The sequence below is a fragment of the Drosophila mauritiana genome, chromosome 2R (assembly GCF_004382145.1).
Source record: "Drosophila mauritiana strain mau12 chromosome 2R, ASM438214v1, whole genome shotgun sequence".
Classification (NCBI taxonomy): Eukaryota; Metazoa; Arthropoda; class Insecta; order Diptera; family Drosophilidae; genus Drosophila; species Drosophila mauritiana.
This window is the reverse complement of record NC_046668.1, coordinates 10,761,243-10,786,750: the sequence shown is the minus strand read 5'-3', so window position 1 is coordinate 10,786,750 and position 25,508 is coordinate 10,761,243. Positions and strand designations below refer to the sequence as shown.

The 25,508-nt window shown below is 46.1% G+C and overlaps 6 protein-coding genes and 5 non-coding genes across 14 annotated transcripts; 4 read left to right on the top strand and 7 right to left on the bottom strand.

Moving 5' to 3' along the window:
• Positions 1 to 524: 524 nt before the first annotated feature.
• On the bottom strand, positions 525 to 6,771 carry LOC117136067. Its single transcript, XM_033296716.1, has 2 exons — positions 3,331 to 6,771; positions 525 to 3,271 (listed from the first exon to the last, which is right to left on the bottom strand). The coding sequence occupies exons 1-2, from the start codon at positions 6,769 to 6,771 to the stop codon at positions 761 to 763; spliced, it is 5,952 nt and encodes a 1,983-aa protein (XP_033152607.1). The 3' UTR covers positions 525 to 760.
• Positions 6,772 to 7,263: 492 nt separating this feature from the next.
• Positions 7,264 to 12,240, top strand: LOC117136428 (fatty-acid amide hydrolase 2-A). 2 transcript variants are annotated; one of them, XM_033297342.1, is made up of 5 exons: positions 7,264 to 7,353; positions 10,063 to 10,357; positions 10,417 to 10,636; positions 10,699 to 11,273; positions 11,335 to 12,240. In XM_033297342.1, exons 2-5 carry the CDS (start codon positions 10,175 to 10,177, stop codon positions 11,944 to 11,946), a joined length of 1,590 nt encoding a protein of 529 aa, XP_033153233.1. In that variant the 5' UTR covers positions 7,264 to 7,353; positions 10,063 to 10,174; the 3' UTR covers positions 11,947 to 12,240. The 2 variants fall into 2 exon arrangements, with proteins under 2 accessions (XP_033153233.1, XP_033153232.1); XM_033297341.1 differs by having other exon boundaries at positions 7,300 to 7,406.
• Positions 12,241 to 12,310: 70 nt separating this feature from the next.
• LOC117136429 (sentrin-specific protease 8) lies at positions 12,311 to 14,026 on the bottom strand. Its single transcript, XM_033297343.1, has 2 exons — positions 13,798 to 14,026; positions 12,311 to 13,307 (listed from the first exon to the last, which is right to left on the bottom strand). Exon 2 carries the CDS (start codon positions 13,232 to 13,234, stop codon positions 12,587 to 12,589), a length of 648 nt encoding a protein of 215 aa, XP_033153234.1. The 5' UTR covers positions 13,235 to 13,307; positions 13,798 to 14,026; the 3' UTR covers positions 12,311 to 12,586.
• Positions 13,857 to 14,782, bottom strand: LOC117136430. The gene is made up of 2 exons (XM_033297344.1): positions 14,420 to 14,782; positions 13,857 to 14,358 (listed from the first exon to the last, which is right to left on the bottom strand). The coding sequence occupies exons 1-2, from the start codon at positions 14,699 to 14,701 to the stop codon at positions 14,155 to 14,157; spliced, it is 486 nt and encodes a 161-aa protein (XP_033153235.1). The 5' UTR covers positions 14,702 to 14,782; the 3' UTR covers positions 13,857 to 14,154.
• A 116-nt stretch (positions 14,783 to 14,898) lies between these two features.
• Positions 14,899 to 14,970, bottom strand: Trnah-gug. Its single transcript has one exon. It is a non-coding gene; the product is annotated as a tRNA-His (tRNA).
• A 233-nt stretch (positions 14,971 to 15,203) lies between these two features.
• On the bottom strand, positions 15,204 to 15,275 carry Trnah-gug. Its single transcript has one exon. It is a non-coding gene; the product is annotated as a tRNA-His (tRNA).
• A 133-nt stretch (positions 15,276 to 15,408) lies between these two features.
• Positions 15,409 to 16,402, bottom strand: LOC117137859. Of its 2 annotated transcripts, none has more exons than XM_033299573.1 (2): positions 16,335 to 16,402; positions 15,409 to 16,279 (listed from the first exon to the last, which is right to left on the bottom strand). In XM_033299573.1, the coding sequence occupies exon 2, from the start codon at positions 16,245 to 16,247 to the stop codon at positions 15,585 to 15,587; it is 663 nt and encodes a 220-aa protein (XP_033155464.1). In that variant the 5' UTR covers positions 16,248 to 16,279; positions 16,335 to 16,402; the 3' UTR covers positions 15,409 to 15,584. The 2 variants fall into 2 exon arrangements, with proteins under 2 accessions (XP_033155464.1, XP_033155465.1); XM_033299574.1 differs by having other exon boundaries at positions 15,409 to 16,270; positions 16,335 to 16,396.
• A 246-nt stretch (positions 16,403 to 16,648) lies between these two features.
• On the top strand, positions 16,649 to 16,720 carry Trnah-gug. The gene has a single exon. It is a non-coding gene; the product is annotated as a tRNA-His (tRNA).
• A 679-nt stretch (positions 16,721 to 17,399) lies between these two features.
• Trnah-gug lies at positions 17,400 to 17,471 on the top strand. Its single transcript has one exon. It is a non-coding gene; the product is annotated as a tRNA-His (tRNA).
• A 262-nt stretch (positions 17,472 to 17,733) lies between these two features.
• Trnah-gug lies at positions 17,734 to 17,805 on the top strand. Its single transcript has one exon. It is a non-coding gene; the product is annotated as a tRNA-His (tRNA).
• Positions 17,806 to 17,935: 130 nt separating this feature from the next.
• On the bottom strand, positions 17,936 to 25,449 carry LOC117138213 (Golgi-specific brefeldin A-resistance guanine nucleotide exchange factor 1). 2 transcript variants are annotated; one of them, XM_033300150.1, is made up of 10 exons: positions 25,025 to 25,448; positions 24,761 to 24,959; positions 23,719 to 24,704; positions 22,677 to 23,657; positions 22,398 to 22,606; positions 22,103 to 22,329; positions 20,817 to 22,047; positions 19,699 to 20,759; positions 19,071 to 19,324; positions 17,936 to 18,999 (listed from the first exon to the last, which is right to left on the bottom strand). In XM_033300150.1, the coding sequence occupies exons 1-10, from the start codon at positions 25,124 to 25,126 to the stop codon at positions 18,292 to 18,294; spliced, it is 5,958 nt and encodes a 1,985-aa protein (XP_033156041.1). In that variant the 5' UTR covers positions 25,127 to 25,448; the 3' UTR covers positions 17,936 to 18,291. The 2 variants fall into 2 exon arrangements, with proteins under 2 accessions (XP_033156041.1, XP_033156042.1); XM_033300151.1 differs by lacking the exons at positions 17,936 to 18,999; positions 19,071 to 19,324 and adding an exon at positions 19,387 to 19,647 and having other exon boundaries at positions 25,025 to 25,449.
• Positions 25,450 to 25,508: the final 59 nt, after the last annotated feature.

Below are 25,508 nucleotides of genomic sequence, written 5' to 3'. Positions count from 1 at the left end.
CAAATTGTAGTTTCTGATCGGTCGCGGAAGTCGAACAGTTCCTTTGGCCAGTCGGGACTGAACTGAAAGTGCCATTGACTTGGGGCACCGAAAGTTGAAGGTGGACGGATATTATCAGCAGTGATTCGCACTTTGAATCCCATAAAGATAAATCGCTTTATGCACGCCATATAGCGTTCGATGCTAACGAGAATGTGACAAACGCGACGGATACTTTCCAGTTGCTTCCCAGTTGGTTTTGCCGGTTTTGGTATCTAAATGGCAAGATTTATGAACTGCTATCTTTATACTCTATACTCACTTTAAACTAGATTGAAAGCATTGTTTTTGGCACGCTTGTTCTGTTCACCCAGTCACTACTACTGCCAACCTCACTCCATCGAAAATCTTATCTTTATGTCCATATGCGGTTGCTGCATACATTCTCGTCTTGGGCTTCTTCAGTGCCACATCTTATTGAGACCACAAAATGCCCAATAAGCTCCATATTAGGGTAGTTCAATGACAAAGTAATCAGTTACGGGGTTGAGATGTTTATTTCCATTAGTTAAGAACATTGTGCAAACTTAAAATGCCTTCAGGCTTCTTCTAACAACAAAATTAAACGGTTGTACATTTTTATATAAAAAAAGTTACATATCTCGTTACACAGTCTAATTACAAAAGTCCATTGCAAAAATTACACATCATACAAAAAAACGACTCTGTTATATCTATCCTATCGATTTGTACTTGATCAGTGTGAGTCCGTGGTCTGCGATTATTGTCGCATCGACTCCATCAGTTTTTCCAGCAACTGGGCGAGATCACTTGCGTAGTGAACGCCTGTGTACTTATTCACTGTTTCCGAGAAGACCACCGACATCTCCACCCGAAGGGCAATCAGCAGTTTGAACAGCTTGGTGCCCCGCAGCATGCCCTTGTATTTGGCACCGAAGCCGAATAGTTTCCACAGCATAAGGACAGCCAGGCGGTGCTCCTCAAAGGAGTGCAGCTCGTTTTTCTCGGATGTGGGTGCTTTTTGGACTTTCTGTTCCAAAATATCACGCAGCAGGTTAATAAAGTCTGCCAGCTCCACGAGCCGGGGGCGATTACCATTGAAGAAGCACATGTTGCGGAGTATACGAAGGCACAGGATCCGCTTGCGACTCAATGGAGGACTACGCCGAATGGTGTTTATAAGAGATTGAAGATGGCAAGCCTTGCCTCCTACGTCGTACCGGGAAAATACCTCCCAGAATCCGAGCCATGCAATCAGTACAGGTGGTCGCACTTTGGGATGTGATGGGCCTGGGTTAGCAGGAAGGATTGTGTCAAACATATCCAGCAAATTCATTTTGGACAAACTCTGTCGACCCTCGACGCAGCAACAGCAATTTAGCATAACCCTTAGTGCGGGCACCATATTCAGAGATGGCTCTTTGTTTGGAATCTCCTTCTTGGTGGTCTCGAAGTCAGCGACGCGAGCCATTAGGTGTAGCAGGGATTGGGCATGTCCCGACTGAAGGAGCGAGATCTGTTTACACATTTCGAATGAGTGCTCCGTAAGGAACATAATCAGCTCGACGGTAACCTTCTTTAACTGATACGAGTGTGATAACCAAGGCCAAATGCGGATGAGGATTTTGGCGATACTCGTAGCCATACTGGTCTGGATGATATCAGAAGTGGGCGAACTATGCCATTGGGAAAGCATGTTAATCAGTACCAAGAGATTGCCTATGATACTGTGCGCCTTGTGAGGTCCCACTCGCTTCACATAGACGGCGGCGTTTCCGATTTTTTCGTCATTGAGAAAATCGTCCAGAATGTGAACCACCTTGGCAAGCAGCTTCGTTTGTCCGGCTGCTTTCACGGCCCAGGATGATACCTTAAGTAGTCCGCCGAGTGCTTCACAAACCTGCACGTGGCCCACTACAGGATGTTCCAAAAAGTTTGAGGTCTTGGGTAGATAGTAACAGTCAAAGAGCTGATCCAAGCGATGGAAAATTATGATAGCCGCATTAGTGGCCTTGATCGCATGGTTTGGGGTTTGCTTATTACCATCCAAATAGTCCGAGAAGTCAATGTCTATGTATCGCGATACAGCTTGCTCCTTGTTGGACTCGAAATGTTGTTTGCCATCTTTAGCAATATCTTCTTTATCAGGAGGCATATCACTGTATGCCAATTCGAACTGCTCCAACTCACTTAGCATGCTTCTATTATACCCAGCAGCTTGAGCTTTGTTGAACACCAGTGATAATGCTGACAGAGTAATGCGCTGTAATGGCGTATTAATAAGCCTCACATGCAATCCAAACTGGAAGAAATCAACGAACAGAGATGCCATATTCTTTATCTGGTCGATGAGAAATGAGTTCGAATTCGTGTCCATGCAGAATATGTGAAACATCTTAAATAGCGGAATCACCATGTACTCGGGACATTCCAAACTCAAAACATCGTTGATCAGCGTTAAATAATTCTGCAAGAATACAGAATCTCGACAAATCGTCATCTGAAGGAACTCAAAGTTATAAGCGCAGCACATCGAGTACAACCCACAAATTTGTGATGCACACAGTTCCACAAGCGGAATCGAACAGGACACCTGCGACTTGAGTGTTTTCATCACATCGCTCAGACCAGTCATAAAGCTGTGCCCGCACAGCGTGGCACACCACTCCGGCTTCATGGCCACCATCTTGGAGCATATGGCAACATAGCAGCTAATTACTTCACACGAATGCCGCTCACCAACTATCTGCTCGAACATCCAGGGAGTGTCGTGAATTGATTTCAGCGCATTATAGGCGGTCTTTAGTATGTCATGATTCCGCAACAATTCCAAGCTACTTTCGGCACCAATAGTCGGCATCAGCAGGATAAATACTCGTCCGGCCAACTCCCTGACCAGCATCATTTCGTGGGTATCCATCAGAGTGGTTAAACAGCAAGCAGGCAGTCCGCCGGGTAGAAAGTCCAGGCGAGGCAGAATTTCTGCTACCTGAGAGGCACAGATGGTTATCCAATTGGCCAACGATACCCAGGACAATGCACGCACTTCACTGTCACCGTGCCCGCAAAGTGTTAGGAAATAGCGCAAGACCTTATATGAAGCTCCGACATCGTTTGGGATACAGTCCTTGATAGACGCCTTTGGCTCCAGATATATTACATGGAGCTGAAGCTGACAGATAATGTACAGGCAGTCCCGCTGCCACTCGGATCCGGTTTGAGTTGAGGTACGCAAATTGCTGGACAACTGGATAAAATGCTGAGCGTAGCTCTGCGGACAAAAATTCAAGGTAAGAAATCAATATTTAATGATGTTGATCCTGTACTCACCATCAACTGAGGCTTACTTAATTTCAGATTTCGCTCGCTTACAAAGCGCATGATGCAAAGCATGCAGCGAACGTGCTGAAGCTGCCGCAATTCAAAGTGCGTCTTGGCCAAGGTACTTAGCTGCACAAAGATCTTGCCATACCAGTTCATCGTATCATCATTGAGCTCGCTGGACAGAAGCTGCATCATGCACTGGCCAATCAGGAACAGCTTATCCAGAGGAATTTGGCGATCGTTCAGGAGTAAGTGGAAGCTGTGATGATGATCCGTTTCCAGAGCGTAGCTCAGGCCGTCCATAGCTTGCTGCTGGCTGAAGCGAATGCATGTTACGCACAGATCCAGCATGGACTTGTACAGCTCTTCATCCGCTTCGTTGCCCGGCGCCAAGCGGATGTACTTATTTATTAACTTCCACAAGTTCTCAGCCACCGTGGAACTTATCGAGTTTCGCAGAACCACGAGATATAGCTGAATGACCGACACGGTTTTTTGCAGATCCTCGTGTTTGCTGCAATTTTCGGCTGCAATAAACTGGTTACGTAGCTGCTCATTCAAGTTGGAGGATCTTATTAATGCCAAATCGGCCATTTTTATCTTAAGTGACTCCCTTATGTCCAAAGAGCTCATAGACTCCAAGGTAATGCTGGATGGATCCTGGCAAACGCGATGGGCCATATACAGTCGCCAATGCTGTGCAGCTTTTGCCCTATCTAGCCCGAAATGCGTCTCCTCCAGATTTAGTTGCAATTCCATTCCTTCCGTAGCGGCAGTGGGTATGACTTTAAGTTCAATTTCATAGTTTACAGGCAGAATCATGGGTTCCATATTCGCATTCAGCACCAGTTTGTCTTCAGTGGAGGTGATACAATCCTGAAACAGCATTTGGAACAGGCATATACTGACATCCTGGCGCAACTGTGCCTTGTGGGGGAACAAGTATAAAGCCCTCAGCAATAAAATGTACACCCCGAATGTGTTCGCGACTTGTAATCGAAACTCAGCGTCATGGAACAGAAGCTTCATCAGGATACTCACAGTGGGCAACAGAATATCAGTATCGCTTCCCTTTTTCAATGCGTAGTTCAGCGACTCCATAATCAGTCGATATCCGTCCTCCTTTGTGGAGAATTCCTCACAAGCTCTCCAGTTTCGAAGCAAGACATTTAATTGAGTCATTGTTGACTTTCGGATATTCGACTTTATGTCCTTGGTCTGGAGTAAACGGTACAGGGCGTCCAAGCTGCGCTGACCTTGAAACCGCTCATCAGAGCATTCGATGAATATGCTTCTATAACAGACTGCTGGTTGAATAATGCAGAGATCGTTGGTGATCTGCTCAACCGGTACGTTGCTTGCGGTGGACATATATATATCTTTCGTTTGATCCTGACATTGCAGCACGTAAGCGATTGTAGTGGTGGCTTCGCTCCTAATCTCGCCATTCGGATGGAACATGAAGTAAACGTACCCGCGCAGCATCATTTCGGGTTCCAAACGGCTGGAGTCCGGCTCTAACATGTCCCATATGACGTTGTGCAATATCTTGTCGGTAACCGATCTGCAGACCAGCAGAGGCAGCACGGGGAGTAGCAACGGGAAAACAACGTTGAAGTCCTGCGGAGCTAGCATAGCGTTTAGCTTCATAATCATTATAGGGTAGTCGAGGCACCACTGCCGCATGCGTTCCGAAGTACTTGCTTCCGAACTCTGAGTTATCATTCTGCGTAACATCAGAGGAGATAGCGGCACGCCCAAGATATGCTGACGAACCAGATCCACATTGCTGCAGCCCGTCATATAGACTGTCTTGTTCATAAAGGAATGAAAGTGGGCCACGGTGGATTTTATCATTAAACGATATGTAAGCGATCGGAGCTTGATATCAGGCAAATCAATGAGGGTGTAAAGCAGCTCATCCGCCTCCTTTCTTAGCGTTTTATTGCCCGCGTAGAATGGAATGCACTGCACAACAGCTTCGAAGAGCTGCTTTACCAATGTCTCGCTGCGCAGTTGGACGATCACATGGCACACCTGTCTGTGCTTCTTGATTAGCTCCGACCCAGTCAGTTCCGTGTTCGGTTGTAATTGATTTAGGGCCACGCTGTAGGCCCGCTTCAGCTTGATCAACTGATCGTCAGGTGATGGTCCAGAATCCAAAGACGATATAAGACTGTTTAGCGACTCCATGCGCTCGGGTATGCAAGATACGTAAGCGCTGTCCAAAATTATGGGTTGGATGAGTGCTTTGGCTTGACGCCGATCTATGTGTTTGTCATAGTTTATATTTAGGGCCACCATATCGTGCAGCACGCCGTTAAGGATCAGCGATTGCAGGCGGGGAATCCTGAGCGAGTCCATCAGCTGGGTCATGCTACTCCCTTCTACACTGTTAGAGTACGCCAGCAGCCTATTGACCACGTCCGAGATGAGCTTAATGCTCACTATAGGAATTTTTGAGCTGAGAACATCATAGGTCCGCACAATTTCCACGATCAGCTCCATAATGTGCCAGTTGTCGGTTGTGCAGCTCAACAGCAACGGACGAATTAGCGCCATGCAATTGTCTAGCAGAATTACCAAGGCGCTCCCCACCTTCAGTTGCTTGGGGCGCGACGGAGGCTCGAAGCTGGCCGCGTAGCTCAGAGTGTTTCGGCGCAACAAGACGCGATGCTGCAGCAGCCGCAGACAGGCAATTAGTGCCCGGTTCACATGTAGCAAGCTGCCGTCTTTCCTCGTTTGCAACTGAACCAAATGCAAGAATACGAACGGTGGCTGCAGAAAGTACTCGATTGGGTAGTCGCCCATGCGGATGATCAGTTCGGTGAGCTGCAACTTCAAATCAACGCCATTTCGTGGCATATCAATCATGTTCTTCATGGTGGCCACATCGTCCAAGCACGGATAAGACCAGGCGGGCTCGTAATCCTCCGGTTTGAGATTGTCGTAAATATGATTCGAACTGCTGTCTGCGGATTCAGTTTCCTGACTGGGAATGCCATTAGAACTAAGGCTGCAGACGCTTGGCGTCACCCGGTCTATTTTGTACTTCTCGAGAAGCAGCAAGTTTATATCATCCAGCAATTCGCTGATCCGCTTGGACTCCTGCTTGTGTAGCACGCGACGAACCTTCTCCAGCTCGGCCTTGAAGCGCTCGTAGGGAATCTTGCGAATCACCGCCTCGGCGTACTCGGATCGAAGGAGTTCCATAATGATGGCCAGCACACGGTCGGGCACCAGTGGTGGTGTGTACCCGAACCAGCGGATGAGCTGTTTCAGCAGCAGCACCGGCTTGAACTGTATCGGCTCGCCCAGTTGCAGGCACCTGATGAATCTTGTCTCAATCTGGTCGAGCGCGCGCATACGGATCTCCTCCGATTCGCTAGTCAGCTTGGTCAGCTGCCCCTCCGCCAGCTGGAGGGCCAGGCTCTGTTTGGTAAACATTTCCTTAGACTAATACTACCCGACTTTTAGTTCCTTTTCACTTCTCTTCCAAGCAGCAAATGTTTTAGGATGTCATTTTTGAAAGCGTCAAACTCGAATTTTGGCTGGCGTTGCCACCCTGCTTGAGGGTGCGTTCCCTGCATAAGGGTCTAAAAATACTAAGCAAATTAAAATAGTGTTTCTCCACCTGGCACCTCGCATCAGCAACAACGAACAATATTTCGCATCAATCTCTTATTGCTCCCTAGAAATTAGGTGCGTATTAAATATAAGTATTTTAACATTTTCACACACAATAAACAAATACTTGAACTCCTTTTTGTAGAAGAACTTTTATTCATTTAATTGTTTTATTTTTATATTATTTATTTACTTAATAATCTAATACCAATTAGTTTTGCGTCTGAAATATGTCATATTTCAATAAAAAATAAACTAAGCGTATTAAATTTCCAAATTTGTGTATCGATAATTTGGTCGCAACCGAGCTTGTTATTTTTCAGCATGGCAAGCACGGTCACGCTAGCGCAGTAGGTTTAAAAAAATCGCCCATCTGATTGGACTTGAGTTTGTGCTTAGCGGGTAAATAATAGAGTTTGTTTGCCGCTGCGGTGGAGAACTACACTTTTCTCTGTGTGCGTATAGTTGCTTATCTTGTGTTTCATATCGTTTTATTTACGTGCCGCTCCAAAGTGTAGCTGTGCGATTGTGAATACAGCCAAACGCTCTGTAACCGCTAATCATTGTTCGCCAACCGGTTATTTGCAATTTAAACTTGTACAAAGTGCGATTTCTGATCATTCTTATCCTTGTGACCCATTAATTGAACAATGAAAAAGGCTCCCTCGTGACGTCGGTTTTATTGTGTTGTTTTACGATTCTGTTTTTGTTTGCTTTATTTTTGAGGCAAACAAACTTTACTCACACATGCATGTGCATAGTATACGCACATAGTGCCAAATGACACTTGATGAATTCGTAGTGCAAACAAAGCATATGCTGGAAATGGAAATGGAAATAGCGAAATGATGTCACTGGCGCACGCCCGGGTAACTCCCTCGCCCCGATGCCGCCACTACCGCACCCCACAAACCATTTCGCCGGTCGCAACCTTCGCTTTTCCACCTTTTGCGTACATATGTATATGTACATATGTATATCCCACCATCCAGTTGGAAATCAATGGCCCGTCTACTCTTTTCTAATTAGAAATGGCATGCAACTGGGATTGACATTCCAATTGGACGTCGCTCGAGTAATTTACAATTGACTATTTTGGCCACTGAGCCAAAAAGGGGAGCTAAGCAACAAGTTCATTATTATTTATGGCTAATCTTATCGGATTGCCCACTTAAGTGCCCGATTATTGGACCATTATCGTCCCGCATCTCCACGCACTGAACTTCGACCGACTGAAGCGAAAAAGATTTATATTGCATCAGGAAAATGTTTACCATTTGATTTGTGTCACTGCAACCCATTAGTATCAAACTTTTAATGGCTTATAAAAGCAATTCCCTTAAATATTATGACGGAGTTCTAGAAAACGCCCTCATGAGACTTTGAGCTGCTATTGAAGTAATTGTGAATTTCTATTTGTAACTTTGAAATACTAAACACCCGGCTTTGCTGTACATTTTTAACATTTCTAGCTTAAAAACCAATTTAAAATAATTGCCATTCATTAAACAGAGTGCTTTGAACTTCATATAGCATGCTCTTAGCAATTTTACCCATTTTATTCGTTTGTTATTCAAATTCGCGAGCAGACAAATTGTCACCTCCCCCTTGAATTTTCACCCCACCCGCAATTTGAAAGTGCGAACTTGATTATAATGCACTCACTGCATTCAAAATTCGAATGTCTGGCAGTTCAATTAGCAGACTGCGATATGTTGAAAGGCACTCTTAATGGAATAATCAAATCGTAACAATATATTATTATTATTATTATTATGTAGATAAGCACAAGGCGATAGGAAGTGGGAACTTTGAGTTCCACTAATCATGAACGAAGCACTTTTCGGATTGTTCAAAATCGACTAGTTCAATTGTTGCTCTATTTTTTATGGCAAACGAATGGCATAAACAAACAGCTGCGACCTGTGACTCACTCCGCTTATCAGTTGGTTGTTTTTTTTTTCTGTAGAACCATTTGGAGTACTGATGTGGATATGGTTTAATGAGCTGGCGGGGATCGGCTTTTGGGCTATTCACTCTCCGTGGTCTGCTGAAGTTTCCCCCTTTGTGCCATTATCTTCTCGTGTTTAAGCAACGAATTAGCTGTCTGAGGCGCACTCCTGATAAGATAATGAAGTAAATCCTGATTCTGGCCGGGCATATGGCCCCCTTGCACATTATACTGCCCCGATTCCAGCTCTATATATCAACCATATATCTATGTGTATATGTACATATATCCGATGCCTTAAAAGTTTCCATTGTTCGCTTTTTGTAAACAGCGAAATGTTTACGACTTGAACAGTAAAGTCGTTTGTTTAAACAACTTTTTCCAGAACAGCTTTTTCCTTTGGCTTTTCCTCGCCATCGGGAAACACGCGTTTTCCCCAATAAAATACGTATGTTGTCATTATTTGCTGAATCTTAGCGCACTTTTCAGTTCCTTTGTTTGTTTTTGGACCAATATAATGATCACGGTTTCCTACTCATGTGTATGCACTTTGGAGCAATGTTCTACGTTTCGAATTTTCCATATTTCCCGCGTGCTTTTGTGAATCCATCTATCCATGAGTCACACACAGGTGTGGACTTGGCCTATCTGGGAATGGGACACCCCAATTAATTGCCGGGCTATTAAACTATGTGTCGGCACAGACGCTAATAAATCGATTGCACTCAGATGTGTGAAAAGCACTACAACTATGAGTACTGTCTTTATTTTTATTAATATTGTCACCAATTTCAATTAGTTTGTAGATAAATAAATAATATTCTAAATCATGAGACACACGCAATAATTCAAGTCATACATAAATAGAAATTTTCCGTTTCGATTCCATGGAACTTTCATACATTGCGTAAAACCCATTGTATCCATAAAATGAATTGCCGACATAAATGACTGAATTACCAATATTAAATCCAGAACGAGCTATTTTGACCCAATATTGTATTCCTACTGATTTGTTGTTTATTTTTTCCTGTTGCTATATAAAGTCTTATAGAAGTGTACAAAATATCCGTGATAAGCCAGTTTAAATTGCGAATAAACCTTACTTAAAGTATGCCTTCCCTTATTTAAGTTTTTTTGTTCTCGTTTCAACATTCCAGAGCAATAACACATGGGCCAGGGCAAAGTAAACAGCCACCAACACCCGCAGTTCCAATTCTGAGTCCAAGTAGCTAAGCTTCTTCAGGCGCACTTTCCTTAGCATTCCACGAAATGGCGAAGAGCGTGCCACTGGCTCAGGCCATTGGTGGTTACATTTTCGGCATTCTGCAGACCTGCATTCGATTCGTTTTTCGGCTAATCTATGGCCAAAAGGGTGAGAGTGTTCCACCGATCACAGATGCCATTCTTTTGGAGTCGGCCACATCGTTGGCACGGAAAATCCGCAACCAGGAGGTGAGTAGTTCATAGTAGTTTCTTCTACAAAACACCTAACTTATTCTCATTTTGAGCAGCTAAGCAGTGTCCAGGTCCTGGAGTCTTTTATCCGGCGCATCAAGGAGGTGAATCCCATTCTGAACTGCGTCGTGGATGAGCGCTACGATCAAGCTTTCAAGGAGGCAACCGAGGCAGATGCCCTGGTCAAGTCTGGACAATACAGCACGGAGGAGTTGGCGAAGCAGAAGCCCTTCCTGGGCGTGCCCATTACCACTAAGGATTGCATATCCGTCAAGGGTGCGCAGCTTAATCTCATATGTATTACCATTGCTATAGCTCAACCATTTGTTTGGCTTTAGGCATGCTGCACACAGCTGGACTCTTCGAACGTCGGGATGTGCGTGCTGCGCGGGATGCGGACGCCATGGCCTTGATGCGCAAGGCGGGAGCCATTCCCATTGCCCTCACAAATGTTTCGGAGGTGTGCATGTGGTGGGAGAGCAACAATACAGTGCACGGCAGGACAAGGAATGCCTACGACACGAACCGCATTGTCGGTGGCTCCAGCGGTGGCGAGGGCTGCATACAGTCGGCGGCTGCCTCCGCCTTTGGCTTGGGCTCCGACATTGGTGGCTCCATTCGCATGCCAGCCTTTTTCAATGGCATCTTTGGCCACAAGCCCAGCAAGTTGGTCGTCTCCAATGTCGGTCAGTTCCCAGCGCCCTTCAGTGCCGAGCAGAACTCCTTCCTCGGCCTGGGACCCATGTCACGATTTGCCGAGGACCTGCGACCCATGCTAAAGATTATGGCTGGCGAGAAGGCGGCCCTGCTTAATCTGGACGAGGATGTGGACCTAACCAAAATGAAGTTCTTCTACCAGGAGTCCGATGGCGGCGGCCGCTTGGTTTCCGCCGTTGATCCAGACTTGAGAGAGGTAAGATCAATTTCTTTCTTTCTTAATCAAATCCTCTAATCTGGAATATTTCTTGCTGCAGGCCATGAACCGCGTGGCACAGCACTTGAGGGAGAAGTTCGGCAATCAGAAAGTGGAGCGCATCCAACTGCCCCACTTCCGGCAGTCGGCGGCCATTTGGTTCGCCAACATGCGCGACGACAGTGGCCATGGATTCGCCTACCAGCTGGGCAACCTGAATCATGACATCAACACGTACCTGGAGCTCTTTAAGTGGTTCTTCGGCGCTTCCAAGCACACATTCATTGGCCTGTCGACAGCTATCATGGATAGTGCACAGTGCAAGCACGGATCTCCCAAGTACGATCATCTGGTGCGCAAGCGAAATGAGCTGAGGGAGGAGCTGCAAAGCCTGCTGGGCGATAATGGTGTGCTGATCTATCCCACGCATCCCACGGTGGCTCCATACCACAATGAGCCCATTACGCGACCCATTAACTTTGCCTACACTGGTATTGTCAATGTGCTGGGCTTCCCGGCCACCGCTGTGCCGCTGGGCAAGCTGGGCAGCGAGGGTCTGCCGCTGGGCGTCCAGATCATCGCCAACTTCAACCAGGATCGACTGTGTTTGGCCGTTGCCGAGGAATTGGAGCGAGCCTTTGGCGGCTGGGCCAAGCCCGAAGTGCGGCTCTAGGAGCAGTCTCAAACGAATGCATACGTGCAAGTATGCAGCTTAGCTAGCTTTTAGATAGTAGTGGTCAGGTGAATGTCCTGGTCTCCCCCCACCCAATACTAACTACCCCCACCCACCTGAGCATTCGCCTGGCGATGAAAGGTATTCCTTGTGTACTCCAGTGCCTCATTGTAATATCAATTTTCGATGTGGATTTATCTATTTTGTATGTGTTTTTAAATGTAATCTAATCATAGATCCGCGCGGATCCGTTCCCGTTTTGCATTTATAATAAATAATTGCAACCAAAACTGATATGTTTGTTTTCATTTATTCGGCGACAGGCGCCCATTGACCAAACAAGCAGAGAAATCAGAATGCTGAATTCGAAGCCAACTCGTTTTGTGTCTAAACAAATCTTTATTTGAAAGACCAACCTTAGAATTATGCCGACTCACCACCTCAATTGCTTTTGTTTTTTAAACATTTTCATTCGGCGAGGAAAACTAAACCCACTACAACTAGCGATATCATGGATATCGTATTAACACATCTAATTCCGATGCCCCTTTCTTCCTTCGGTAACGAGTTACATTCGTAATTTGGTCACTTAAAAACTACTCGGTTGTGGGCGGTTCGGAAGGGCAATCCCCGACAGCCTCTAGCCCTTGCCGCCCAGCGACAGGATGAGTTTCAGTAGCTCGGTGCGCTTCGCCTTTACGGTGTCGATGTGCAGCGACGGCAGTCCGTCGATCACCTCGTATCGGTTTAGGTAATCGGCGATGTGGTCGGTCATGCAGATGACGTGGATGCCACAGTCGTAGCCGTTCGCCTGCTGTAGGCAGCGCATGGGCCGGAATTTGGCCATTCGGACGCCAAGCAGCTCCTTGATCTTGTTCATCAGCTCCAGGGAGTTGCCCGTGTTGTTGTTCCCGTACGAATCGAAGTGATAGAAGGTCTTCTCCGGACGCGAGAAGACCAACAGTGACCAGTGGCTGCCACCAGCATCGGTGGTTTCGTTGTCGTTCAGCGCGAAGAAGATGAAGGGCTTGCCAGTGGTGTTGCTCTGGTCGAGGAGCTGCTTCAGCTCCTGGTCGCCCATGTACTTCATGCACTGCGTAATCTCCGGCGCAATGAAGTGCAGATCCGCGTTGGTCTTGTACTTCATGTGCGCCAGGTACTCGTAGTAGAAGCTCAGGATCTGGTCGTTCAGCCAGTGGGGGCCGTGGAGCAGCTGGACGTCGGACATCCGCAGGCAGGAGTCGTGGAAGGTCAGCGAGATGGGGTCTGCCTTGGAGTTGCTACCCATTTTGGTGTGGAAGCTATTGCTGGCGAACCTGGGGCGACGGCGATTCGTATTCTGGTTCTGGCGTGTATGTTGCCTGGAATGAGAATAAATGGCAAAAATTTGCTTTAAATCATGTTGTTGCGACTAGATTCGTGTTGTTCCAGCTGGCGACTGTCACCTAAGTATTTTCCTATCGTGGGGCATCATTTTCACTAACGGACTTCGCGAAAATTCGGCTAAAAGAATACAACTTTTCCGGCAAATAACACAACTCCAGGGTTTCAAAGTCAACGCAGGAATGACGTTTTCGGTTTCCTTTTACTTTTGCTTTCCCTGTCGTTTGCCGGCCGGGACTGTTGTTATTGTTGTGGTTTCACAGCAATCAGAAATTGGTCATGCCAAGCGTTATTTTAAGTACACTTTAACGTATTTTAAACCAAAATCAACATATCGAAATTAAATAATCTTCGTACAAAGCTGTTTTGTTAATGTCTTTGACAACGAATGGGCGGAGCAAAACAAAATAGAGGACAGCGAGGAGGTGGGGGTGGTGGTCAGATCCACTCATATATTTTCTTACTCACCACGAAAAATGGCTGGTCCTCCTCTTCGATGTCGCGACCTCGCTTTTTGTCGGTGCTTTGGACAGTCCTCGCGTATTACCATTTATTTGGCTGTTTGGGAGCAAATAACTTGAATTTACCAACTGATATTTTCACTGTTTTAAAAAGTTACACAACACTTTAAATAGTTTTTCCGCTTTTCCGCTCTAATGATAAGTCGCCGTACTCTATATCATGCTTTCTGGCTTAGGCTGCCAGACTGTTCCCTAAATGTTTGGCAACGCTGACTGTCAAATGCAGTGTTGCCTAATGTGGCAATGTTATAAATCAGTAATTTAAATATATTTATAAATTTTTTAATTTCTTAAGTTCACATTTTTAACATTCCTTGCAATCTGGCTTATAATTTTCAGGGCAAACTGGCTTTTCGAGTATGTTGAAATTCTCAGTGGCATTAAAATTAGTTTGGCACTTAGTTTCTGAAGAAGTCTCGCTGGATTCTGGAAACGGAGCACATCCTTCGTTAGGATTCCACATACCCCCTCGCAACTGCTCTTCCAACCACTTAAGTTGCTTGTTTATCTAGAAAAAACATTCCTTTAGGTCATTTTTTTTCAGATATGTAAATATGCAAAATTATTGCCTTTTCCACCATCTCCTCGTCTCTTTCGCTGCCAAATAAATTGGCTGTAAATTGGTAGATATTCGATGGCTTTGCCTTAACCGCCTCGGCTGTAATGACCCGAATTATGGCTCGGATCTCTGGATGGCGTTGTAGATATGTCCAATCGTCCTTGCGCATGTTTCTGGAAATATTTCCAATAGTTTCATAAAATTTTGATACGTTTTCGTTAATGTTTTTAGCATGACTAGTAGTTTCCGTGTTTTCCGTTTCCTCAGCGCTTGATGTTTTCGTGCCATCCATCTTTACTTTGCCAGAAAAACGTATATTTTAAAATTTAAAATATTTTGAAGTATTTGGTTCAATGGTGCTTATGGACTTATAACTCAACGAGTTTTTGATACCCAACATTTTGTTCACAAGATTATTCAATTGCCAGCTAAAAAAATTTTTTAAATAAAATATAAAACCCAACTCCGTGACAATGTTTAATTCAACATTGCCGTGACCAGGATTCGAACCTGGGTTACCACGGCCACAACGTGGGGTCCTAACCACTAGACGATCACGGCTGCATTGGGTTGCTGGGCGCGGCTTTCCAAGATCCCACCAGGTCACCTAAAAAAAAATGTGCAGATGTAATTATTATTCACTACCCCAAATTAAATAGAAAATCAAATAAAAAGACTAGCAAAAACATGATTTATATAAATATCATTTCAATTTGATTAATAATTATGTTCATTTTTATCAAAATAATTAGTATAAAAAAAACCCAATTCCGTGACAATGTTTATTTCAACATTGCCGTGACCAGGATTCGAACCTGGGTTACCACGGCCACAACGTGGGGTCCTAACCACTAGACGATCACGGCTACATCGGGTGATGCAGGGCCGCTGTCAAATGACTGATTTCAGCACAGTGCGCAGAAAATCATAGCAAGTAAGCAAGCAATGGGTAAATAAATCTATGTTTAAGCAAAACGAATTTTGAATTGTCTTTAATAATATTGAAGGGGAATGTTTTTTAATCTGTTGCTTCTTACAAATAGTTTAACATATGTATGTCTGGTTGTATGTTTATGTATGTATATTTGGTTGATTCTGAGTGTGTCGGGTTACTAAAGCAGCTCCGAAATTCGTTATTTCATTTCATGTTTATTTACTCTTAAAAGATAATAATTCTACGGGTTTTTAGCCTTCGCAACTCCCTTGGTGGGGAATTTCTGGCTGCTGCTGGCTGCGGATGGAGCAGAGGAAGCTGAATTGGCATTTCCTCGGTCGCGACGCAGTTTGAGGCGCTCCCGGAACTGATTGCGTAGCGTATCCATGGACGTGTTGAGGCTGAAGTTCATGTCGGGCAGCTGATAGGTGGCCAGCAAGAAGTTGCAGCGAACCCGCTCGTTGGCGATGCGCTTGATGAGCTCCTGCATCTCATCGCTCTGAACAAAACTTCTGATGGCCACGCTCACCGTGTCCTCGGCGACCGCAGCTTTCTGCTCCATCTTGCGTTTCTTAGGTGCCTTGGATCCACCGGCTTCCAGCTCGTCTGCAGCAACCGACTCGAACTGTAGGTCAGCACTTATGCGTCTGGCGCCATGCTGGCTCTTCCTGGACCTGTGGCGTCCACTCTTACTGGATCCATCAGCCGCAGTGCCAGTCGATGTGTTTGCCTGGCCCGAGGTGCATGGATATGCTAGATCAGGGTCAATTTTTTCGAACTTGGCTGTTTTGGCACCGAGCTCGTTGAATGTAATAGATTTTCCACCGACACTTCCGTTCGGGGCTTTTGTCTCTCCTCTTTCGCTTGAATCGGATTCCATTTCGATGGCCTTAAAGCTGCTCATTCTTCACAATGGTTGTCTTCAAGCTGATGAAACTATTATGACTTTAATCAACCATTTAACTGACGAGTGTTTCAGTTACAAACTTACCTTAATTTAACAATACCCGGCTGCCTGTTTGCTTGGGCTTATTATTGATATCGATAGACCGATTAAACGATAGCACCCAAATAGTGCTGCGTAACGAAATATTTGGTTGGCGTCATCTGGTGCTTGATGTTGGAGACATGTGTTTCGTATACTTATTATAATGCATTTATTTTATTATGCGATAAATTTGATAAGCTTTCGTTTTCATCAACTGATTGCTTTCAGTAATTAAAATTACTTAGTTTTGTGTGTCGTTCTGCAACACTGTGCCTTAGATTTGGATTCTGGCTGGCCGTGCCCAACACCCCGTTGTAGCCGTGATCGTCTAGTGGTTAGGACCCCACGTTGTGGCCGTGGTAACCCAGGTTCGAATCCTGGTCACGGCAATGTTGAAATAAACATTGTCACGGAAATGGGGTTTTTTTTATTTTAAATTTGCTTAAATATGTATATATTTTATAAATGATATAAAAACTTCTCCTATTCAAACAATATAGATTTAAGTTTAACGCTGCTTATATTTTTATTCAAAGGCATACTCTGAAGATTTTTAAGGATGAATAAAAACATTTTTATGATATTTTGAAGGAATCGTCAAATATATTTGAGCATAGATAGGTACTTAAGCGACATAAATATATTTCTACACGCATGTATCATAACTTTTAGTGATAACTCGAATTAGTATTTCATTCAAAATGTTGTCAAATTTGTATAATTTTACGCATGTGTTGAAAATTTTTGGTAATGGGTAGCTTAATTGGTAGCTTAACTGTAAGTATCTCGAAAAGTGAGAGGCATTGGGCAAGCCCAGTGAAAGGCAGGGCTATTTTTAATTAACCAATAATCACGTCTTGAGCGGGTAATGAAAACTTGTTTTCTTTTAAAATAAAATTACTTTTGATATACGGTCGGTGTCCGAAATTCTAAATGAAGTGATAAATAAAAACAGTAACATTTTTATTATCTATGCTATTTATAGAAACTTTAGAGATTGAAGATTGAAGTTAAAACTGATTTCTTTGAAAAAAGTAATTTGGCAGCCGTCAAACGTCAACCGATGTAGCCGTGATCGTCTAGTGGTTAGGACCCCACGTTGTGGCCGTGGTAACCCAGGTTCGAATCCTGGTCACGGCAATGTTGAAACAAACATTGTCACGGAGTCGGTTTTTTTTATTTTTTTATAAACCTTTCAACAATTTAAGATTAATTTCAAAAGTCCAGTTGTGTATATTTCTTATTGAAAACCATTTTTTCCAACTTCTGACTTTTTTTATAACTCGCATGAAAGGATCTAGTTGATACTTTCAATTACTATAGATCTGTCTCTAGTTAATCAATGATGATCATTAGGTGACCAGCTGGGATTTGGGAAAGCTCCATCCAACAACCCGACGTAGCCGTGATCGTCTAGTGGTTAGGACCCCACGTTGTGGCCGTGGTAACCCAGGTTCGAATCCTGGTCACGGCAATGCTGCGATATGCATTGTCACGGAGTTGGGTTAGTTTTTTGTTATTGCAACAGTCGCCAATTAAATTTTTTTAGTCCCAACAAGGCTTTAAGAACATTTCAATGTATAAAACACCACGAGTTTGATTTGTTTTATAGACTTTTAATTTTGATTATTTACAGTTTGCCTCTTTGCATAACATACAGAAGATATAATTATTTAATTAATATTAATTAAACTATTTGCATTACTAAAGCTTATAGGGGTTTCAGCCGAACTTCGCATCTGCATCTGTGATTTAGGTTTGTTTTTTTTTTAGATAGCTTAATAAACACACGCCAGGGCGGAATGTAGTTCTACTTTAGTTGGGGGGAGGCATAAATAACAGAAACAAATTGACACAATTTCATAAAATTAACTACGATAAGAGCGCTTCTCTACAACACGGGGTACAAAATAAGACGGTCAGGTGGATTGAAATTGAAATGATCTTTCAATACTCCTCTTTACTGCTGGCCGTAGAGCAGTTCCGATCCGGGCGGTATGCTACTAGGGTCCACATTCACATTAAAGTAGTTGGCTGGCGTGGCAACGGAGGGAAATGCGGTGGCCAATCCTGGAGCCTGCTGTTGTTGCTGCTGCTGTTGCTGCTGCTGATGGCGCAGCTGCTGGGGATGCTGTTGCAAAGTAAGGTTGTACGGATTTTGCACATACTCCTGATAGATGTCCGCTGCTACTGGCCCGGCTCCACTCGTCGCCGCCTGGCTTTCGTAAACGGGCGCAAAGCTGTGCACAATGGATGCCTGCGGCATTTTGGGGAGCGATGGGTACGCATTTCCGGCCAGCAGATGACTAATTGGCACATTGATGGCAGGATCGCTAGCTGGAGCCGGCAACTGTTGCTGCTGGGCATGATACTGTTGATAGTACTGTTGGTAGAGCAGTTGCTGCTGCTGCTGCCCATACTGTTCCGCAGTTGTCTCCGGCGCCATGGGCACCTCAATGGCGTAGCTATTGTATGTATTGTTGGTGGTTACGATGTTGGTCTGCTGGACTATTGAAGCCGGCTGCTCCGCCTCCTGCGGGCTGTGCGACGGGGACGTGGTCGTGGCTTGCACGGCAGCAGCAGTTGCCTCATTCACCAAATCCGGCAATAATGTACTTGGTGGTATTGGGTCCGTAACTGCAGGCGGCTGCGGTGGCACAATAATGGGCTGTCCACACATGAACATGAAAAATATTTGTTTTATAATGGGAAAGAATATTTTATTCTTGTAGAACCTACCTGAGCAAATACAAAGCTGGGTGGTTGTTGCAGTGCGTCGGCCATGGGTGGCTGCAGTATAATGCTCCTCCTCGGCGACTCGATGGGCGAGCCCAGCAAAGGTGTGGCTGCCGGCGGAGTGGGTGCGCTCACCACCAACTCGTTGGAAACCTGGATTTGCCTGGGCAAAATGGTCACCGCTGGTACCTGTTGCTGTGGGGCGGCAGTCACAGCTGCCAGTGGAGCTGGGTTCGTTAAGGTCTGAGCTCGCTTGCCTGCAATTAATATTGAGCACATTTATTGTTTAGTTAGTATAAAAATATGAAGACATAAATGCGGAGGTGGAAAGATAAAAGGAAATATAACATTATTCAATTCTTTTTGCCAATTTTCTTGAGCAACTTCAGCTTGGATCTTAGCTTGGCCCATGGTTTCTTGCGCTGCTTAGCCGGAAGGGTATCACATTTGCTCGCGGATATTGAGGAAATCTTTGGACTATAGCCATATAGCGGCAGGGACAAGGAATAATTGGTTGTGCCCGTAGAATGGGCGAATTTAATTTGCGTAAAGTCAAGCGAGATCGCTGAAGTAATTGAATCTGCTGGTGGGATAAAAGATTAGACCTATTCTAAAACACCGCGTTACTCACCTTCGTCGTGGAAAAGCTCCTCCTTCAGGTTGGGCAAAAATTCACCAATGCGTCGCCAGGTTAGCTCCCAAAGAGCCTGCTGTAAACTACCATCCTGATTGTGGAACACTCGCACTGAGTGCATCACCAGCAGCATGTTCTTCAGTATCTCCTGCATCTGCTCCGACAATGTGTCCGATCCCACCTTCATAAAGCGCTCAATGTAGTCCAATATATCCAGCCATAGCTCGTTAAAAGCGTTTCCCAGCTCAATGAGCGTGGTCAGGTGTTGTAGGAACACCTTGGACATAATGGTGGCCGTTCGTATACGCGACTCCTCGAGGAGAGCGGCGTCCAGTTGGCCGGCTGCATTGCTCTCGGGCAGAAGTTCGTTTAGGAGGGGGAACAGCACCTGGTGGAAGCAAGAGCACCATTCTGTTCCCGACAACGTCTGCAGGTCATGGACTAGCAAAGCCCGCTGCTGCAGGCACGAGATGGCATGGGTGCGCACCTCTCGCCGCCGATCCATTGCCAGCCTGGCAATGCCCTGAAGCAATGGACACCAGCCCGGTGACCACAAAGCTGCCGACTGCGGCACTGTGCATCCTTCTTCCGCCCACCATCGGAAGATCTGGGCAGTTCGCGTGTACAACGTATACATCAGGTCCAGCAGTTGAATGGACAACTGTTCGTAGCGCTGAGCCAGGTCCTCCTGCTCTGCCGCATTTCCGTTTATCTGGTTGTCGGACGGGTCGCCCGTCAGAAGAGTAAGATTACTGCTCGAGGCGGAGGAAGCCATGCCCGGTTTGCGTTCGCTGCGCCTCTTGGAACTTTTCTGCTTAGCCACCGATTCCAGCTTTCGGCGCTGGCGTATACCTCCATCCCGGCAAGCCTCCACAAAGATGCGGATGCAGCGAACGCAGGCTTCAAAATTGTAAGGCGTGATGTGTGCCACACTGCGCACGATAAACGCCAGCGAATCCCAGCACTTGAAAAGGGCAAACGGAGCGTGGTCCAGTAACTGACAGCTGTATACAAGCGTATTTACTGGAGGAGCACTCAGACTAGGCGGAGATTGTGGTCTGCAAAAGCAACTTGGTTGTATTAGATATGAAAGTTTAATGAGTGAAGAATCTCACCTGGAGGCCGTAGTTAACTCACTGTCCTTGTTATTGACCAGGATCCAGTTCTCAGCACTGGGACTGGAGGCAGCAGGGGCTGCAGATGCCTTCGTGATCTCCGAGTCGGAAGTGTAACCACGCTCTGGCACGGCAGTTGCGTCCTCCTCGCCACTTATAGCTCCATCAGACTTTGCGCTTCCGTTGGGCGGCAATGGCAGCTGCGCATCATCGTAACTGGGCGGTACAGCTCCGGCTCCCACGCATTCAAGTAGATTGAAAATAATCTGCCAGTCCTGCTCGGAATGAATGTTTTGGGCCGACGTCTTGAGCAGCTCGTAGATACCAATGGAAATCTGTTTAGAAATGCGCAGCAACAAGGCTGGCTTAAGCATTAAAAGCATCTTGAGCGATTGCAATACGATCGGACACAGCTCCTCGTTTCGCATCAGATAGATAGCTAGTTTTAGCACCGCTACAATGCATCGGTTGAGTAGGTAGTCGTATCCACAGGAGGCACTGCCCATAAGCAGAAGGTACATTTGGTCTCGAACTGCTGGCCACAGCGGTATCATGCGATCCCGGTTATGAACCACTATTTTGACCAAAAACTCCATCCAGAAAACAGTTTGATCTTCGGCGTACGGCAGGCCAATGGATTTGTGCCCCTGAGGAGCCTTCAGTAGCGCCAGAACGCATTTGAGCAACTCCTGTAGCGACTCTAGTTGCACAAACTTTGATTCCTGCAGCATTTGATCCAGCTGGCACTCCTTAATGCACTTCCGTCCAAGCTTGATGAAGTCCTGCTCCTCGTACGTTGGTTCTCTCTGACCCTCCGAACTGATAAATGAGTACAGGCTGGAAAATAGTCCCGATTCCTGCTTCTCGCGGGGCTTTTCCAGGATTAACGTGGCCTTTCCGTTCGCCTCGCAAAAGTCTTCCACTTCGATCAATGATTTTGGCAGCAACTTGAGACGGAAAAGCTGCAGATATAGATCCAAAATGTGTTTCCAGCTCTCTCTTAAGCAGTCGCCGTAGTCGTGAACCAATAGAAACACCGTTCGCATGGCAGCCTGAGCCTTTCCGTTCAATCCAAAGTTCACAGCTTGCTGGGTTTCATTGTTCGCCGGAGCGGGCTCATGCTGTTCTACGCTGCTCAGCAGCGTTGTGAATTTGCAGAGAGTTAAAACGAGGGCATCGAAGTCCGAATGCAGATTATAGTGCGCCGATATGGCAGCGGATTTGCTGAAACCTGCAATGAAATCGTAATGTAAGAAATGAATGGTAGTTATTAGATGTCGATGTACCTGCTAAAGTTTTTTGGTAGCCCGTTTCAGTGCTCTTATCAAACATAAAGCTTAAGGCGCTCAGAGAAGCACCCCATACAATATTAAAGATCTCCACGTCGTATGATGCGTCATGCACATAATGAAAATGTCCATCGTGTGTGTCTCCTCGTCGAAGCAGTACTTTCCATTGATAGTTTTCACGCACCAGGCCCGTTTGCTCTGCTGGCATAACTATCTCTTCGTTCCTTAAATAATTAATAATAGTTAATTGAATATAAGCGAATGAGGTGAAGCTATATGTACTAAAGCTTACTTGATTGCATTAAAGACTTGAGCCAGCATTTCTTGATCGAAATCTTCGCCACCGTTTAGACCACGCAAATTCTTAGTGAAATCCTCAAGCGTCATCGGAACATTTAAACGCTTCGCGTTCGAGTTGTGCTGATCCATGTTCAGCATGATGATGGCATAGGCCAAGCGGAAAGCAGCGTCTACGTTGGCAAACGGATCTTGGTTTTGTTTCTATATTGGTGCGATACATACATGATTAATATCTGAGACTGCATGTATCTTAGTAGATGTGTATACTCACATGCCAATGATCAGAAAAGTGTTCCAGCACCAAAAAGATCAATGGCGCCTCTCCGGGCAATCTGAAGGTCTCCAGATAAAGACGCAATGCTTGATCCACTCGAAGACCAGTAAAATCAAACGAGTCCACAAAATTAATTAGAATCTTAGAGTCGACGTTCTTCTTTTTCGAGATATATTCGCCAATCATTTTCTTATCGAGCCCGGGATTTTCGCGAAGGAACAGGGCCACCTGCATGGGATCAAGCTCGGCATTTAGGATGCCGTGTTCTTGCAGATACTGGATTCCTTTCTCTGGACGCTGATTAAAACGCTCTGTTCCTTGGGATAGCAGACGTTTCTTCTGTTTGACATTGGCCAGCTGTTCACTGGTTATTCCCACTCCCTCTCCGCCAGATTGTAGTCGTAGTCGCTGTGAGCTTGCATTAATAAAGCTTGCGATGTTCTCTACTTTCTCTTCTATAGCTACACTATTGCCAGAATCAATTACGATTCCCTCCAATCCGCTGTTGTGGCGAGAATGGCGGCTGCAACCTGTTGCTGGGGCAGCTTCTGGCAAGGACTCTCTGTTGTTACTGCTATTCTTGCTCGCGGCACAATTTCGCTCGATGCTGTCTATCACACTTAACAGGGTGTCCATTGAGATAATGTGGGTGCTATAAACTGCATTCGTTGCTGACAGCGTATACTTGCTCAGTAGGTTTGTCAGACTTTCAAACATATCCGTGCAGTACAAGTCACAATCGTAGTTGATATACAATTCCGTGACGAAGCCGGGAATGCGCCACAACTGCAGTAGATTGTCCAGAGCGAGTTCTCGCATTTCGTAGGGCGTCTTGGGATTATCGCTAGCAATAATCTCGCTCAATTTTCTAAGGTAGGCTTCCAGCTGAAACTTGAGATGTCCGCGCAGAGACTCGAATAGCAAAAAACAGAGCTGCAAATTGGCGGCAAAGATGCTAAGCCGCTCCGAGCTGAGAAGCTGTAGGGAAAGGCAAGAGTTAGTTTAGAAATACCTAAGGAATCAATTAATAGTCCCTTACCGATATCAAGTTTCTGCACAAGTCGTCCTTTACCAGCTCCAGCAAGCCCTCATACTTTCCAATATTATCAGCTGCCACTTCAAAAGCTACTGTGAGTAGACTAAGGCCCGTGTGCATCATGCTATCCGAGTTCTGCTTATCCAGAGGATTGCTGAGGGTTATGAGGAATCGGAACAACTCCTGGATGAAGGGCAGGCCATAAGGGGAGAGAGATGTTACATCGTGATCGGTGGACTGCTGTGTAAAACGGACGCCCACCGAGTTGATGTACTCGCTACTATTTGCCTCGGCCAGAGTGCTGGTTGCTTCACCCGTTTCGCCGTCCAGCAAGGGCTCCGAATCAGTCGACTCCACTTGAATAACAGGAGTGTCCGGGACAGTGGTTTCATCTTCCCCCGTGCTCGCCGTTGTTGTTGGTGTCTGCGTAATCTTGCCCTGCATGTCCAATATGTTTCCCGCTGGACTGGCGGGTGTGGTGGCCAGTATGGGTGCCTTCAAGTGCCCTGGCACCGTCAGGTTGGCAGACTGCGGTGTTTGAGGCGGTTCTCCCACTGCTGATGATTTCCTCGGTGCTGTCGGGGCTTGGGCAACCGTCTTACGCTTTAGTTTTTCTTGGGTAGCTCCGCTGGCAGCATCTCCGATAGTAAATCGCTTCTGGAGCATGGTGTCACTGCGCTCTTCGGCGAACTGGGGAAGGCGCATGAAGAAGAGCAGCACCATGTCCTTGAGCGATTTTTCCGCCGAGCGACGCAGCAGTTCACTTAGCCTCGGCTCGAAGCAGATCTTGAAGCAGCTGAGCATCACCTCGCACATGGAACCATTGCTGACGGCGGCTCCTTCCGGACTGCGGATAAGCGTGTGCAGCACCTCAATCACTCGCATAAAGGTGACACCATCCGAGGACTGATCGGTACCCATAAAGCGGGCATGTGTCACAGCATCGGCAATGCGCTCCACAATGTCAGCTAGATTTGGAGATGTGGGATCTGGGGATAGGTACAGAATGAGCAAATGCAGAGGGGAAAGCACTAACTCAGGTTACCTATTAGCCCGTAAGACAAGAATTTATTAATAGATGCCAAGGCTAGGCTAGTCAACGGGCCCGTTGCGTCCGCCGTGCGAATCACCTCGAGAAACGGGGCCAGGAAGACTTGAGGTTCGATCTGACGCAGGTCCTCGATCCGATTTAGCTCATGCTTGAGGTCAATAAACAGCTTCAACAGCAAGTCATCCTCGTCGTCCTGTGGGTTGGGAAGAGGGGCATATATAGTTTATAATCGCAGTGAGCATTAGGAGCACTGTTTACCACGTAGGCGGTGGCATTCCAACGCGTTCCACGTCGCATGGCCGTCATCAGGGTGGCCATTTCGCCCCGCACCACGTAGATGCCATTGCCTGGAAGCGCCATGGTGTCCGCGTGTCCTCCGTTGCGGTGTCTTTCCGACAGCAGCTAGTTGGCTTCCAGTTCCAGGGCTAGCGCAGAAAATTGCAGTTTTCGTGGGGCAGGGCAGCTCCTCCTCCCTTCCGACGACCTTCGCATATGTTTTGGCACTCGCCACTTGCCCACTCGCACACTCACGCTACCTGGACAAATCTGGGCGCGCTGCCTAGTTGGGCATCTCTCACTAATCCTAACTAATCGAACTGGTAAGCTGCTAATTTTTGGTGACGTTTACGTGTCGTTTATGTTCTTGTGTGCAGTCCGAATATTTTGCACAAGCGTCTTCCAACACCGGCGCGGCAGTTCGTCGCTTCGCAGCACTGGCACAGCTGTAGATGCCAACTCGATG